Here is a 13,603-nt window from a genome sequence, read left to right on the forward strand (position 1 = left end):
CATGTAGAGAAAAACTCAAGTGATAATACTGCAGAAAGATACCAGGGAAGGAAGGAAGAAACCTGGTGTTTGGATGGGGTCTTGCAAATCCCCATGAAGGTGGGATTGAAACCCAAAGTTATTTTAGCTAGACACATGCTTGGCCACAACAGGAGTTAGTGTCTGGTGCTAAGCCACAGTGGGATGGCAGGGAGACCTTGAACAAGGTAGCCCTAGTCTTGTTTCTGTAGGGAGAGGATGCTCCCTGTGATAATTCTATCCTGGGAAACCACTAAAGTAAGCCTAGTAGAAGGTCAGATGTGTCTGCACACTTCTTGGTCTCTGGGGGTTCTGTGTGGTCCCCCTGCTGTGCCCTGGATTGTTACACTATCACAACCAGTTTGCATTCCTTTGCTATTCTCAGTTCAAATCTCAGGGTTCTGATTCCCCCTCAACCCCTCTTCCTCTCTGTTTGCATCTCAACCAGTCTTGAAATAGAGAGCTTTCTTCCACAGCTTCCCCAGGGCTGTGATTACAGATATCATGGCTGGCCACAGTCTTTTGATCTAGAGAACTCACTTCTCTGAATTAATTTCTTCTTGCCTGTCTTCCAATGAACACCCCTCTTCTATAAGACTGTATGTGATTACATTTAGTGACCATTTGAATTATGCAAGATATTTCATCTCAAGATCCTAATCCTTACCACAAAGTCTCTTCCTGGGTGAAGAAACTTTCCCTGGTTCCATGGTTTGGGAACTGGGTGTCTTTGAGTTCTTTGTCCAGCTGACCAGAGCTATAGCTGTAAAGCTGTGCCATGTATTCTGTTCCCATCACTACAGCTGGACACCCTTCTCTTCCCTGTGGCCTGTTACTTCCCCTCCCCATGCTCTGTGAGTTCTCAGCCACTGCTCAGTGGGGGGGGGGGGGCGCTGATGGGAAATCTTAGAACTGTTGTACTGTCTGACTGGGGAAGGGAATTTGACAACTGCATGGGGATGATGTCACAGCTGACAGGCCCTGCTTCTACAGTTGCCTGATTCCAGCCTGCACTGCTGCATTCGTGGACTTCCTGGCTGGTGGGTCCTTACCTGCCTCTTGTCCTCTGAGCCATTTCCTTCTGGTTCCCCGTGTACTGATTACTGCACATGAGGAAGACAAGGCACTGGCCTGAGTTACCCCAGCAGGGCTATATCACTTTCTGCACGTGACCTTTCATTTCCAGGCTGTGTTTTCCCTGTGTTCACTGAGGCACAGCATCACTGTGTGAATGAGAGTGAAGACCCAGCCTACACATCAGCCTGTATTCGTGTGATACTGATTCAATCCCTCGTTCCAGACTCGCTATCATGGATCCTCTGCGGGAAGCAAATGGCACCTTTGCCTTAAACCTTTTGAAAATACTGGGAGAAGACAGCTCAAAAAATGTATTTTTCTCACCCATGAGCATCTCCTCGGCCCTGGCCATGGTCTGCATGGGGGCAAAGGGAGACACTGCAAGCCAGATGATTCAGGTAACCAGCACCATTTCCCAGCAGATTAATACCATGGACTGTCAGCTGAGCTGCTCCTCCACACTCTCAGTCTCAAAAACTAATCCAACTGGAGGAACAAATGGGAATGAAATGACAGAGGGGTATGGTTGGAGAGTTGAGAAGAAGGATGCACTGCATCTGTTAGGATCCTATCACTGACTCATTGGTGCTTGAAGTGTGTATGTGAGGGTTAGCTTGAGTAAAAACACCAAAGCGGTGACACCAGGGTCCCCTGTGATGCCCACTGTCTCCTCTCTGCCCCTAATGAATCTCAGCTTTTTCACTGGTAAGGAACACTGGAATGGTTTCAGTCTTGGCTGGAAGATCAGGGACATATCCATTAGGGCTCTTCTTGGACATAGTGTTTTAGCTACAGAGGTTTATGAACTGCAGAGACAGAACGTCCCAGCATAAGAGGGGAGACTATCTTGGGCTATGACTTAGCATTCTGGGTTAAGTCTTGGCAGCTTCTTTCCATTTTTACAAGACATACTGTGTTTGTTGCTGTCTCAGCCTTCCTCCTGTTTGAAGGGAGTTAGGGCGTAGAGGGTTGCCTTCAATTTAAACTGACTCTCTTTGTCAGATGGGCAGTTCATCTGTTTCCTATAGGAGCAGCTGAAGTCATTTGTGTAGCTTTTTCAGAGGCTTGGAAGGTCTACAGAATTGTATCTGAGGTCTGGCATCTAGGTGTTCACTGTTGGCTGGGGTCTTGAATCTCTTTCAAGCAGCTATATGTGGTAGCAGTTACTCCAGGATTTTTATGTGGCCTCCTGGAGGATGGCTTGGATTTCCTTCCATGATGTCTGGGAACAAATGTGGCAGCTCCCAGGCCTTTTAAAGCCCAGTCTGGAACAGGGTCACTCTCCTCCATTCTATTGGGTAGACAGTCCTGGAGCCAGTCCAGACCCAAGAGCCGGGAAGAGACAGCATGGTCTGAGGTCAGAACTGGCTGCACTGGAGTCATGGCAGGTCTGCTTGGCAGCCATGCATGAGGCCAGAGCACAATTAGTGAATGTGAAGAGCTGGACTTGTGAAGGGCCATTTCTGCTCGGTGCTGACAGGGAACAAGGCAAAGCCCTAGAGAGGGAGCAGTCAAGGTACTTTGATCTTTAATTGGGTGGTTCTTTGAGTGGCAGCAAGGATATATGAGATTTTGAGGATGAGTTGAGTGTTGACTTATTTCATATAGCTGGGCTTGCTGAAGTTGTGTTTTAATGTTTTGATTTCAGGCGCTTTCTTTGGATAAATGCAGCAGCAGTGGAGGTGGAGATGTCCACCAGGGCTTCCAGTCACTTCTCAGCGAAGTGAACAAGACTGGAACACAGTACTTGCTCAAAACAGCTAATAAGCTCTTTGGAGAAAAGACTTGTGATCTTTTAGAAGTAAGTATCATGTGGTTCTCAGAGACGGTAGGTTAAGGATTCACCGTACTGCCTTTCCCACTAATGTGATATTGTATTTGGTTACATGCTTTGGAACCACGTGTGAGCATATTCTTATTGTACAGAATATTTAAGCAAGAGCCATTCTCTACCTCTGCCCCTTTCCAGAAATAGGTTCTTTTTATACAGGGTGATGTGTGTGTTCTGCACGTACAGAAACTTAGTAGGTGAGAATTTTCCCTATATGACACCATTAAGTGTATTTTTTTGTGTGTTTCTTTCATTCTTTGAATCTGAGTATCACTTGACTCTGTCTCATTATTATTATTCCCATTTTTGGTGTGAGAAATGGAACCCATGATCTCACACATCTAAGCCCCAACTCTACCACTGACCCACAGCCCAAGCACTGTTCAGTATTAGCCATCATCTGATTGTCCTGAGTGTAGATGTGCAGTGACATAGTGAACTGCTTGTGTGTGGGTGACAGTGTGGGCCATTACCAACAGTGAGTTACTGAATGTCAATTTATGCCCATGTGCGTGCGTTGCCGGCAGATACATTTGTGAAAAGAAGATGAAGCCTTAAGACTGTAATATGTGTTGCTCCATTGCTATCCCAGATGGCCAGAGATATCAGCAGAGTGTTCATTTCCTTCCCTGTCAGGGGCTTGAACAATCTTGATCTTTTCAATTTTGATCTTGAGATTGGAAATTTTTGTTGTTGTTGTTTTGTTTTGTTTTGTTTTTTGGTGTTTTTTTTTTTTTTTTTTTTTGAGAATGCTCAAGTTGAGCCTCAGTAAATCGGAAAAAAAAAATCTTACAGAGACCCTGTGAGGTATAGCCATCTCTCTCCTGATTTACAGTGGTTAAGGAGGTGTAGAGAGATTGGCTCTTCTAAGACCACTCAGCTGATACTCAGCCTGTTTTAATCCTGTATCATAATTCTGTTTCCCTCAGGGACTGGAGAGATGCTCATTTGGTAAATAAAATGCCTGGTATAAAAACATGAAGACCCAAGTTCAGATCCCCAGCACCCACATAGAAACCCAACATAAAGTTTCATGTCTGTAAGCTTAGTACTGGGGGATAAAGAGAGGAATGGATTTCTGGAGTACACTGGGCATCCTGCCCAGCTTTGTTGATGAGTTCCAGGTTCAGTGAGAGGCTGTCTCAAAAAATAAGGTGCAGAACTAACTCTTGAGAAAGATACTTCAAGTCACTTTCTAACATTAACATTGACTTCATATACACTTGCACACACATGTGTACATATCTACACACATGTGTGTAAATATATTTGCCACACACACATAAATATACAAAGGAAAAATAGCAGTTCTCTCAATGAGGAATTAAATATGCAGCCATGAGATGAGCTGTTTCATAGAAATATTGAGAAACCATTCCATATACACTGTCAACATAATGGGAGTTTCAGCTCATTTATGTTGTATTGAATTTTCTGTTGTAACAAGGCAGATGTGGGTGGTCATTAAAGTCATTGTCATTTTACAGAATATATCAAAATGGCTTGAACTTTGGTTTGTCTTGTGGTGCTGGTGATCAGTTCCTTTAAGGCCTTATGCATGCCAGGCTGGTCCTCCACTTCTGTGCTGCACCACTGAACCCCACTCCAGCATGGACTGTATTTTTGTGAACTGCTCACTCCCAGAAACTGAGCTTCCTGAGATGGTGACCATGGACACATAGCTTTTCAAATTCCACATCATGAAGTAAAATAAATGAAAATGAAATACTCAGTTTCTTAGCTTCCATGGCCATTCCCTGGTATTCTGGGGCTGTGGGTGACACCATTTTGAATGATGCACATTTGTATTTCTGTCAGCATGGAAAACTGTGGTAGAAGGTCCATCCTGTGCAGTGCAGAGGTGTCATAGCCCTTGTGGGGTTAAGCCTCACTCTGCCCATGTGGTGGCCTACTAGAGTGACAGCAGGATAGTACTGCATCTGGGGGTCTTCCTCATTGTCTCCTGAGCCTCAGCTACTACTTCTAGGATCCAGCTGTTCATTGTGATTTTCAGTGGTACTCAGACCACCCACCAATTACCTCATTAATAAACTAAAGGGATCTGGACACAGGAGGGCTGGATTTTACACTCTTTCCGTATATTTGTTTGCAAAACCCATCTGTACACCATTACATTTTGATTTTCTGCTTTTGATCATCAAGGAAGGAGGCTGTTAGTGCTAATCACTTCCCTGGCTGTGTAGTTATGTTGCTCTGTCTCAGTCTTTTAAAGATTCCTGCCACAAGTTCTATGGAGCTGAGATGGAAGAGCTGGACTTTCAGGGAGATACAGAGCAGTCCCGACAGCACATCAACACCTGGGTGGCCAAAAAGACAGAAGGTGAACACAGAGTCCATCTGTTCTGTTTGTTTGTTTTCAGAGCTGGGGTTTGAACCCAGGGCTTGAACATGCTGAGCAAGACCTCGCCCTGTTAAGCAGTTAGCCTATTTTTAAAAAATGGTACATTTGTTAGTTTGTTTATTGTGTGTTTGTGTCTATCTGTGCACACCTGCACTCAGGACAACTCACAGGAGTTGGTTTTCTCTCTACCACTGGGTCCTAGGGATTCTACTCAGTTCTTCAGTTGTTAGCAAGCATCTTTACTTGTCAGGCCATCTGTCTGTGTATAGTCTTTTTATTTTTATTTCTGTTTTTGTTGTTTTGTTTTGAGACAGAGTCTCTCTGTGTAGCCTTGGGTGTCTTGAAACTCCCCATGTAGACCAAACCGGCCTCAAATTCAGAGATCTACCTGCCTCTGCCACTCAAGTGCTAGGATTAAAGGCGTGCACCACCATGCCTGGCTTTGTAGTCTATTGTTAATAATCATATTGTTAATGCCTTCGCAGGCACTTCAAATGTAAACAATAATAACCTTTGTTCTTTAAATCAGGACTTCTTTTTGACATGCCTGGGGATCAAAACCAAAGACTTGCAAAGTTCTCTAACATTGATCTGCATCCTTAGCCCTAAATCAGAAATCAGAATTCTTTTTGTTTTTTGTTTTTTGGTTTTTTTTTTTCTTTCAAGATAAGGTGTCTGTATGTAGCGCTGGCTTCCTGAAACTTACTCTGTAGACCAAGTTGGCCTGGAACTCAGGAATCTGTCTGTCTCTGCCTCCTGAGTTCTGGGATTAAAGGTGTGCACCAATCTGCCCAGCCCCTAAATCAGAACTCTTAAACTGCCCATCCCAACTCCTTTTTGCCTAAGAACTTTTTATATTACCTTGTACAGTGTATAAAACAGTTATAAATTTATTTATCTACAGAACTATGTTTTAAAACTGTTGGTATACTTATAATTTTGTCATAATTAAAGATGGAGTCAAATGTGCATACTAATGAGGTAAAGAGTTTATGTAACACAGTATAATCAGAAGATATAATAAATTGAAACTTATAAATATCTTATATGTATGTGTATATGCCTACATACATTTATGTGCAGCCTGTGCCTGCAGGGGCTTGCAGAGGCCAGAGAGTGCCAGATCCTCTGGAACTAGATTTCCAGGCAATTGTGAGCCACCTGATGAGCATACTATATGAAATTGTAGCCATTTAGTCATCTCCTCTCCCCAAAGACGTAATAATTTGATGCTTACACACTGAGAATGAGAACATGAAAATAAGTGAAAGTCTATTATTCACAATGATGATATTCTGTCTCTCTAAGAGCAGAAATCTTTGTATGTAGATCACAGATGCTGCAGTGTTGGTTGGCACTGCATTTTATAGGATAAATAAAATTTTATAGGATAAAAAAATAAGAGTTCTGATATATGGCATGCACAGTATGAAGTGCTCATGTATGTTCAGGATCAAGGCCAGAGTGAGGTGGTGTGAAGCTAGACAGGAGCTGCTGTCGTACACTCTTCAGGTTCATCGTGCATTGGAGTTTGAATGAAGTTTCAGCTATTGACTGTTCAAAAAGCTGCAACTGTTGGCAGTTTTTCCCTCAAGCCACACAGTCAGGCAGTAAGATCACAATCAGCAGCTTAGGAGACTGCTCTAAATAAATGAAAACTTATAAGTAGCCCTGGCTAAATAAATGAAAACTTATAAGTAGCCCTGGCTAAATAAATGAAAACTTATAAGTAGCCCTGGCTAAATAAATGAAAACTTATAAGTAGCCCTGGCTGACTTATATCCTGTTACATAAATTGTCTTGGCTCCTAGTGGTGGGATTAAATAGTGTGTCACTACATCTGGCTTTTCCCAGCTTTTCCCAGCTGTCTGTGGTGTCTCCCAGTATTTGATACACCTATTCAATAACCGACCAATCTGCTGCTGTCTCTCCCATCCTTGGTGCCCAAAGAGTCCAGAATGCTTTCCTTCTAGGTCTATAGCTCTTTCCTCTCTGGGGGTGATGCTCCCAAACTCTACTTAGCTAGGCAGGCTGTAGTTGTTGGGCCCAACCCCCATTAACCTGTGATTGTAGATTGCTTTATACTTATAAGATCCATTTTATTACTGCTAGTCTACTTTCTATTTATTTTTAAGCTGATGCATAAATATACATAGTGACAACTTTCCATATAATTTGCACTGTGCATTCTCTAATGTTCAGATTAAGATAAATATATCTATCACTTCAAATACTTTTAAATTTGAATTTGTAATCAGTCTATTTTAAAACAACCTAAAGTTCCTTTCTTAAAGTTGTAGGCACCAAATGTCTCTTTCCAGCTCAAGTGATGCTTTTAAATTCCAACTGCATGTTTAGCACCAACTCATATATTTTATGTATTTATTTGAACAATGAAGTTTTTTGTACTAGGACCTTTTGGGCTTATTTTTCTTCTCATTAAATCTTTGAAAGAGTTTGGCTTTAGTGCTGGAGAGCTGGCTCAGCAGTTAAGAGCACAAACTGCTTTTGCAGAGGAGCTGAATTGGTGCCCAGCACCCACACCAACTTTCTATCATTTCAATTCCAGGGAATCTAATACTTGGCGCCTCTGTGGACATCAGCACACATGTGGACACACACACACACACACACACACACACACACACACACACACACAACATTAATTCAAAATAAATCTTAAACAAAAAAGGTGTGTTCATGTTGATATCAGGGTTGTTGCTTTAAGGACGAATGTCCTTTTATTTTGAGAGAAAGTAAAATCTCTTATCCATGCTCCTGACCAGAGCAGGAGGGGGTGCTCTTTGCCTGTCAGCCCTTTGCATGTATCAGCCAACTCGGTTAGCCAACTGGGTCTTGTCTTTGTTACTGTTCTATTGCTGTGAAGGGACACCATGACAAAGGCAACTCTTATAAAAGAAAGCATCAAATTAGCTTGCTTATGGTTTTAGAAGGGTTAGTTCATGATCATCATGGCAGGAAACATACTGGCATGGTGGTGCTGGAGCAGTAGCTGTTCCACAGGCAGCAGGCTTTTTAAATCTCAAAGACCACCCCCAACAACACACTTCCTTCAACAAGGCCATACTTACTAATCCTTTCCAAACAGTTCCATTAACTGGGAACCAGCCATTCAAATATATGAGCTTATGGAAGCCATTCTCATGCCTTTTAATACTTTTTTTTTAATTCATTCTTTCAGATAAAATTAGAGAGTTGCTGTCTCCAGGTACACTGAATTCAGACACTCTGCTGGTCCTTGTGAATGCCATCTACTTCAAAGGAAACTGGGAGAAGCAGTTTGACAAAGAGGACACCAGGGAGATGCCTTTCAAAGTCACCAAGGTAAACACAGTGCTGTAGCAGAGGAGACTCCTGGGTAAGGTCCCCTGTTCACACTGGCTTCTGAAACATAAGGAGGCTGCTTCTACTAGTCTACAACTGCTTCACATAGCCCGTGCCTCTCATGTCTCTGGGGAGCTCAGCAGCCAGGACTGCTCTCTCAGCTTGGACGCCTTTCTCTTCCCTTTCCTTTTGCATGTTGCCAATGGGGGCTGCAGTCTGTATGGGTTCAGGCCTGGCCCTGCTTCTCTCACTGACAGCTGTTGAGGTCAGACCTGATGGCAGAGCTCTGCAGTGTACTTTAAACAGTCTGCCATAGAACTTTGGAGATATGGAAGTCTAAACTCCAGCTGTGGTGTCTGAGGCTCTTTATGGTCCCGAATGCAGCCATTCCTCGTGATTCCCCTCAGTGGTGCACATTCCTTTCTTTTCAGTGCATCTTCCTAGAAGCATTGTCCTATGTCTTCTCCCTCCTTCAAGAGGACCACAACTCCAGCTGGTTGCCACAAAACAATACAGTGGGAAAAGAACCTTTCTCACCCTGCTGGAAAAAGAGCAGAGGGCAGACAGCTGGCTTCTGAGTGCCTGGCTTATGGCCGGTGCTCAGTAAACACTGAAGCAGTGTGTGAAATTTGTCTTGGTTTGATGGGATAAGCACAGATTTTTGCTTATAGACAAGCACACAAAGGATTCAACCTCTTTGAGGTTGGAGCATGTTATTTGCTGGTGGCCCAGTGTTATTCTGGATTTTAATCAGTCCTCAGATCTCCCAGACAAACTTGAATTTGAACCTCTACTTTCTTAGGAAATGCAATTTATTTCAAGATTTATTCTCAACTAAACTGTTCTTTTTTTTCCTGATTAAAATATTTCTGTCTTTGAAATCAGTTATTGACAAAATATACATAAGGACTCCCTTCAACTGCAAGCAACAGAAACCCTAGATGACTATAGTTGAACTCATACAAGTTCATCACCCACCAGGAGGGCAGGAAATGGGTGAAACCTGGAGTTTCCTGCATGGGGTGATGCTCTTGGGAACTGACTCTGCTTTCCTGCTCTACCACCCTTAGCATGAGGTCTTTTCCTCATGCTCACACCAAGGCTTTGACCCTGACCATGCTCACACCAAGGCTTTGACTCCAGCAGTCCATGGGGAAGGGCATAGGACTGAGAACAAGAAGCCTCTTTCTGAGACCTTTCCCATTTATTATATAAGTGGAACTACTTACTGTGGCCCCTGCTAAGTACAGGGCCAAGAGGCATTGTCTTGCTTCCTTGTCTCTGCACTCAACACAGACTGGTCTGTGGCTTCATCAGAAGTTGACTGTAATCCTTATATATTGTCATGCCTCCAAAGGCACAAGATTTTTTGTTGATATGGATTTGTATTTATATTACGTGCAGTATTCCTGCTCACTAATTTGCCACTAATATGGTCTTCAAATGTTACATAAGAGCCTACTGTGCACCAGACATTAACTGGTTGAGTGTGTCTGCCCTCGTGCAGGTTTGTTTTCCTGGAGGAGAGAAATTGGAGATAAGCCTAGGTAAGACCACAGTGGTTGGTGGGAGAGCTTCGGAGACATACAAAGGAGGTGGCAGGATGCTGTACTTGAGTGCGGTTGCAGAGGAGAGCTGCTGAGGAAACCTTCACTGGGAGATAGTATGTGAGCAGACACCAGGACATAAGAGGAATGGTCCAGGTCTGAGGACTAGTTTGTTGGGCAGAAAGGGACTTAATCTAGTTAACAATAACCCTACAAACAGTCCTATGACTGTAGGATCAAAGAAGATAGAGTGGAGTAGAACAGGAAGCAGGGCAGGCTCTTTTCTATACCAGGGTGTTTCAAGGACTTCAACTTTTGTTCCTGCTAGAGTGGTAGGTACCACACACAGTGGTGTGGTCTGACTTACACTGTGCTGGGAACTCTGGCTGCTGTGCTGAGGTCAGTGACAAGGAGGTCATCACTGTACCCCAGGGCTGTACTGACTGAGGTGAAGGCTTAAAAATAAAGTCAGATTTGGGCTATATTTCAAAGGGACAGACAACACAGTTTGGTAATGAGTCAAATGCAGGGTGTGAGAAAGTGACAGAAGTCAAGGACACAGATTGGTTTTGGCAAGTGAAAGGAGGGCATGTAAGAATTGTAGGCAGAGCAGCTATACAAAGGAATATCAAAGTGCAGGAGTCAAATCGACTATAAAATACATTATTTCAGAGTTCAGGGAGGAGTCCAGGCTAGAACAGTGAATTTGGGAATGTGTTCAAAGTTATGAGAATAAATGAGACCCCCCAATAGAAAAAAATTGTTGGCCCAGGACATCACAGGTGTTTGGCGAATGGGTCAGTCAGCTTTCTGACACTAAAGTGTGGAGACAGCCAACTTAATAAGAGAAAGGGTTTATTTGACTTAGTGTTAGAGGTTTAAGTCTGTGATGACATGAACCCATTGTTTTGGGGCCTGTTTTAAGGGTACTGGAATGGCATCCTAGGAGCAGGTACTGGAGTAAAATGGTTCATCTCAAGACCAGGAAGTGAAAGAAAGGAAAAGTCCAGGATCCCACAATCCCTTTCAAGGACACATACCAATGACACAAACACCTCCCTCTGTCCCTCACCATTTAGAGATTCTGTTCCCTTGCCAGGCGTGGTGGCACACACCTTTACTCACAACACTTGGGAGACAGAAACAGGTAGGTAGCTCTCTGTGCATTCAAGGCCAGCCTGGTCTGTGTAGCAAGTTTGAGGCCAACTAGAGCTGCATAGTGAGACTCTGTCTCAAACAAGCAAGATTCCACCTCCTCCCATTCTAGCACTCCTGAGGACCAAGCCTTGAAAAAGGGGCCTCTTGGGGCATGTAAGGTCTAAACAAGTATTTGAGAGGCTGATGAAGTGTTCTAGAAGTCAATTTAAGAAAATGCTCCTAAGACTGGAGAGATGGCTCAATAATTAGAAAAAAAAAATGTTCTTGAAGAAGAGCAGAGTTCTAATCCAGCACACACTGGTGTCTCATAACCATCCATAACTCTAGTTACAGAAGGATTTGACACCCTTTTTTGAAATATCTAGGTAATAAATGCACATAGTCATATGGTACACATACATACATTCAGGCCAAATACTCATACATATACAATATAATAAAGCCAAGTATTCCTCGTTGCAGTGACTGGCTTCCTTGATTGAATCTGCCCGATATTTCACTTGTGTCTCCTTTCAATTTAATATTTATCTGTCCTTCACAGAATGAGGAGAAACCTGTGCAAATGATGTTTAAGAAGTTTACCGTCAACATGACCTATATTGGAGAGATATTCACCAAGATTCTGTTGCTTCCCTATGCTGGCAATGAGCTGAACATGATCATCATGCTTCCAGATGAGCATGTTGAACTGAGAACAGTAAGGAGTGTGGGGCCTTAATGGAGCTGTGAGAGAAAAATTGAGTGGCATTTGGGTTTCTGCTGGGGCAGCTCTCCTAGGCTCCCATGATCATGTTTTTGTCTTCCACTCATTTGTGAGGCTGGGGTGGAACCCAGTGTCTGGAGTCTGCTTGAAAAACACTCACCACTGAGCTGTACTCACCCGTCCCAGCTACTATATTAACTTACAGCCGCACTTCCCCATGCAGTGTAGAGCCTCCCCATCATCTCAAGTGTCCTGTGTGACAACATTGTCCTAAAGTCTTGAACTCTCTTCTAGGTGGAAAAGGAAATAACTTATGAGAAATTCATAGAGTGGACAAGGCTGGACAAGATGGATGAAGAAGAGGTGGAGGTTTTCCTCCCACGGTTTAAACTGGAGGAGAATTATGACATGAAGGAATTCCTGTGCAAGCTGGGCATGACTGATGCCTTTGACAACAGGGCAGACTTTTCTGGAATATCTTCCAAGCCAGACTTGTTCCTGTCCAAGGTTGTGCACAAGTCCTTTGTGGAGGTCACTGAGGAGGGCACCGAGGCTGCTGCTGCTACAGCTGCCATCATGATGATGAGGTGCATGAGGTTCACCCCCCGCTTCTGTGCCGACCACCCCTTCCTTTTCTTCATTCAGCATGTTCAGACCAATGGCATTCTGTTCTGTGGCCGGTTCTCCTCTCCCTGAGGAAAGGATGCTCCTATCAGTCTTTTACCCATTCTCCATGGTTTGCCTGTGACCCAAGTGACCTTATCCATAAGTGCAATGACAATTTTGAAATAAAGGGCTTTCTAGCATCCCACCTTTATAACTGTTTGTCTGTCTCATGGGAGGGCTTTTTCTGTGAACTGCAATTGCATTTCTGGGGGTTTGTGGTATTGCTGGCTACAGAGTTCATCCCTGCTGGAGGACCCTATGGCTGCCAACACAGGCAGCCATGTGTCCCCTGTGACAAGAGAAGAGAAGCAGTGCTTCTGTCTCTTCTCTTGGTAACATCAGGATCTTACTCCACTTTAACTTAAAAAACCTGTGAGTTGAAGCTCTGAGGAGTGGACAGCAGGGACATGCCTCTGACAGTCTGTGTAGAACTTTGTGCCAAAATTTATGTAAGCTAGATAGGCGGGGTGATCAGGGACCCAGCCCAGTGAGAACAGCTCATTTTCCTTTATATCTGTTTTTTCTCATATAGTATGACACACATACCTCTTTAGATACATAGTGTCCACTTTCTCCCAAGGATTGAAAATATTCCGTCATTCGCGGCAATCTAGTTGAGCATAGCTGCATGAGTAAACACCAGGTGACTTTCTAATTAGTGACAGATATTACAGATAAAAAGGTGACAAGTTTCTGAAGCTGTGTTTGCCACTTGCTGGGAATATAATAGAAGCATTCAACAGGAAGTGAAGAAATTGAGGGGGGGTGTGGTCTGTGTGAAAGAGTCATGTTGGGATTCTAAGGGGTGGCAGGAAGGATCTTCCATGGCCTGTGTGCAGTTTTACAGAAGCCAGGGTCTCTTCTGTGAAAGAGATGCTGCTCTGTAAAAGAGATGT

At 43.6% G+C, this 13,603-nt stretch overlaps 1 protein-coding gene across 6 annotated transcripts in view; it reads left to right on the top strand.

The window, feature by feature from the left end:
* Positions 1 to 12,861, top strand: part of LOC131911230 (serpin B6) — a 91,967-nt gene extending 79,106 nt beyond the window's left edge. For all 6 annotated transcript variants that reach the window (XM_059263206.1, XM_059263211.1, XM_059263207.1 and 3 more), the window contains 6 exons: positions 1,319 to 1,493; positions 2,744 to 2,896; positions 5,150 to 5,267; positions 8,491 to 8,633; positions 11,880 to 12,035; positions 12,336 to 12,861. In XM_059263206.1, the coding sequence (XP_059119189.1) occupies positions 1,329 to 1,493; positions 2,744 to 2,896; positions 5,150 to 5,267; positions 8,491 to 8,633; positions 11,880 to 12,035; positions 12,336 to 12,737 (1,137 nt within the window). In that variant the 5' untranslated portion in view covers positions 1,319 to 1,328 and the 3' untranslated portion in view covers positions 12,738 to 12,861. The remainder of the gene's footprint in view (positions 1 to 1,318; positions 1,494 to 2,743; positions 2,897 to 5,149; positions 5,268 to 8,490; positions 8,634 to 11,879; positions 12,036 to 12,335) is intronic.
* The last annotated feature ends 742 nt before the right edge of the window (positions 12,862 to 13,603 follow it).

Source organism: Peromyscus eremicus, chromosome 5, assembly GCF_949786415.1.
Source record: "Peromyscus eremicus chromosome 5, PerEre_H2_v1, whole genome shotgun sequence".
Classification (NCBI taxonomy): domain Eukaryota; kingdom Metazoa; phylum Chordata; class Mammalia; order Rodentia; family Cricetidae; genus Peromyscus; species Peromyscus eremicus.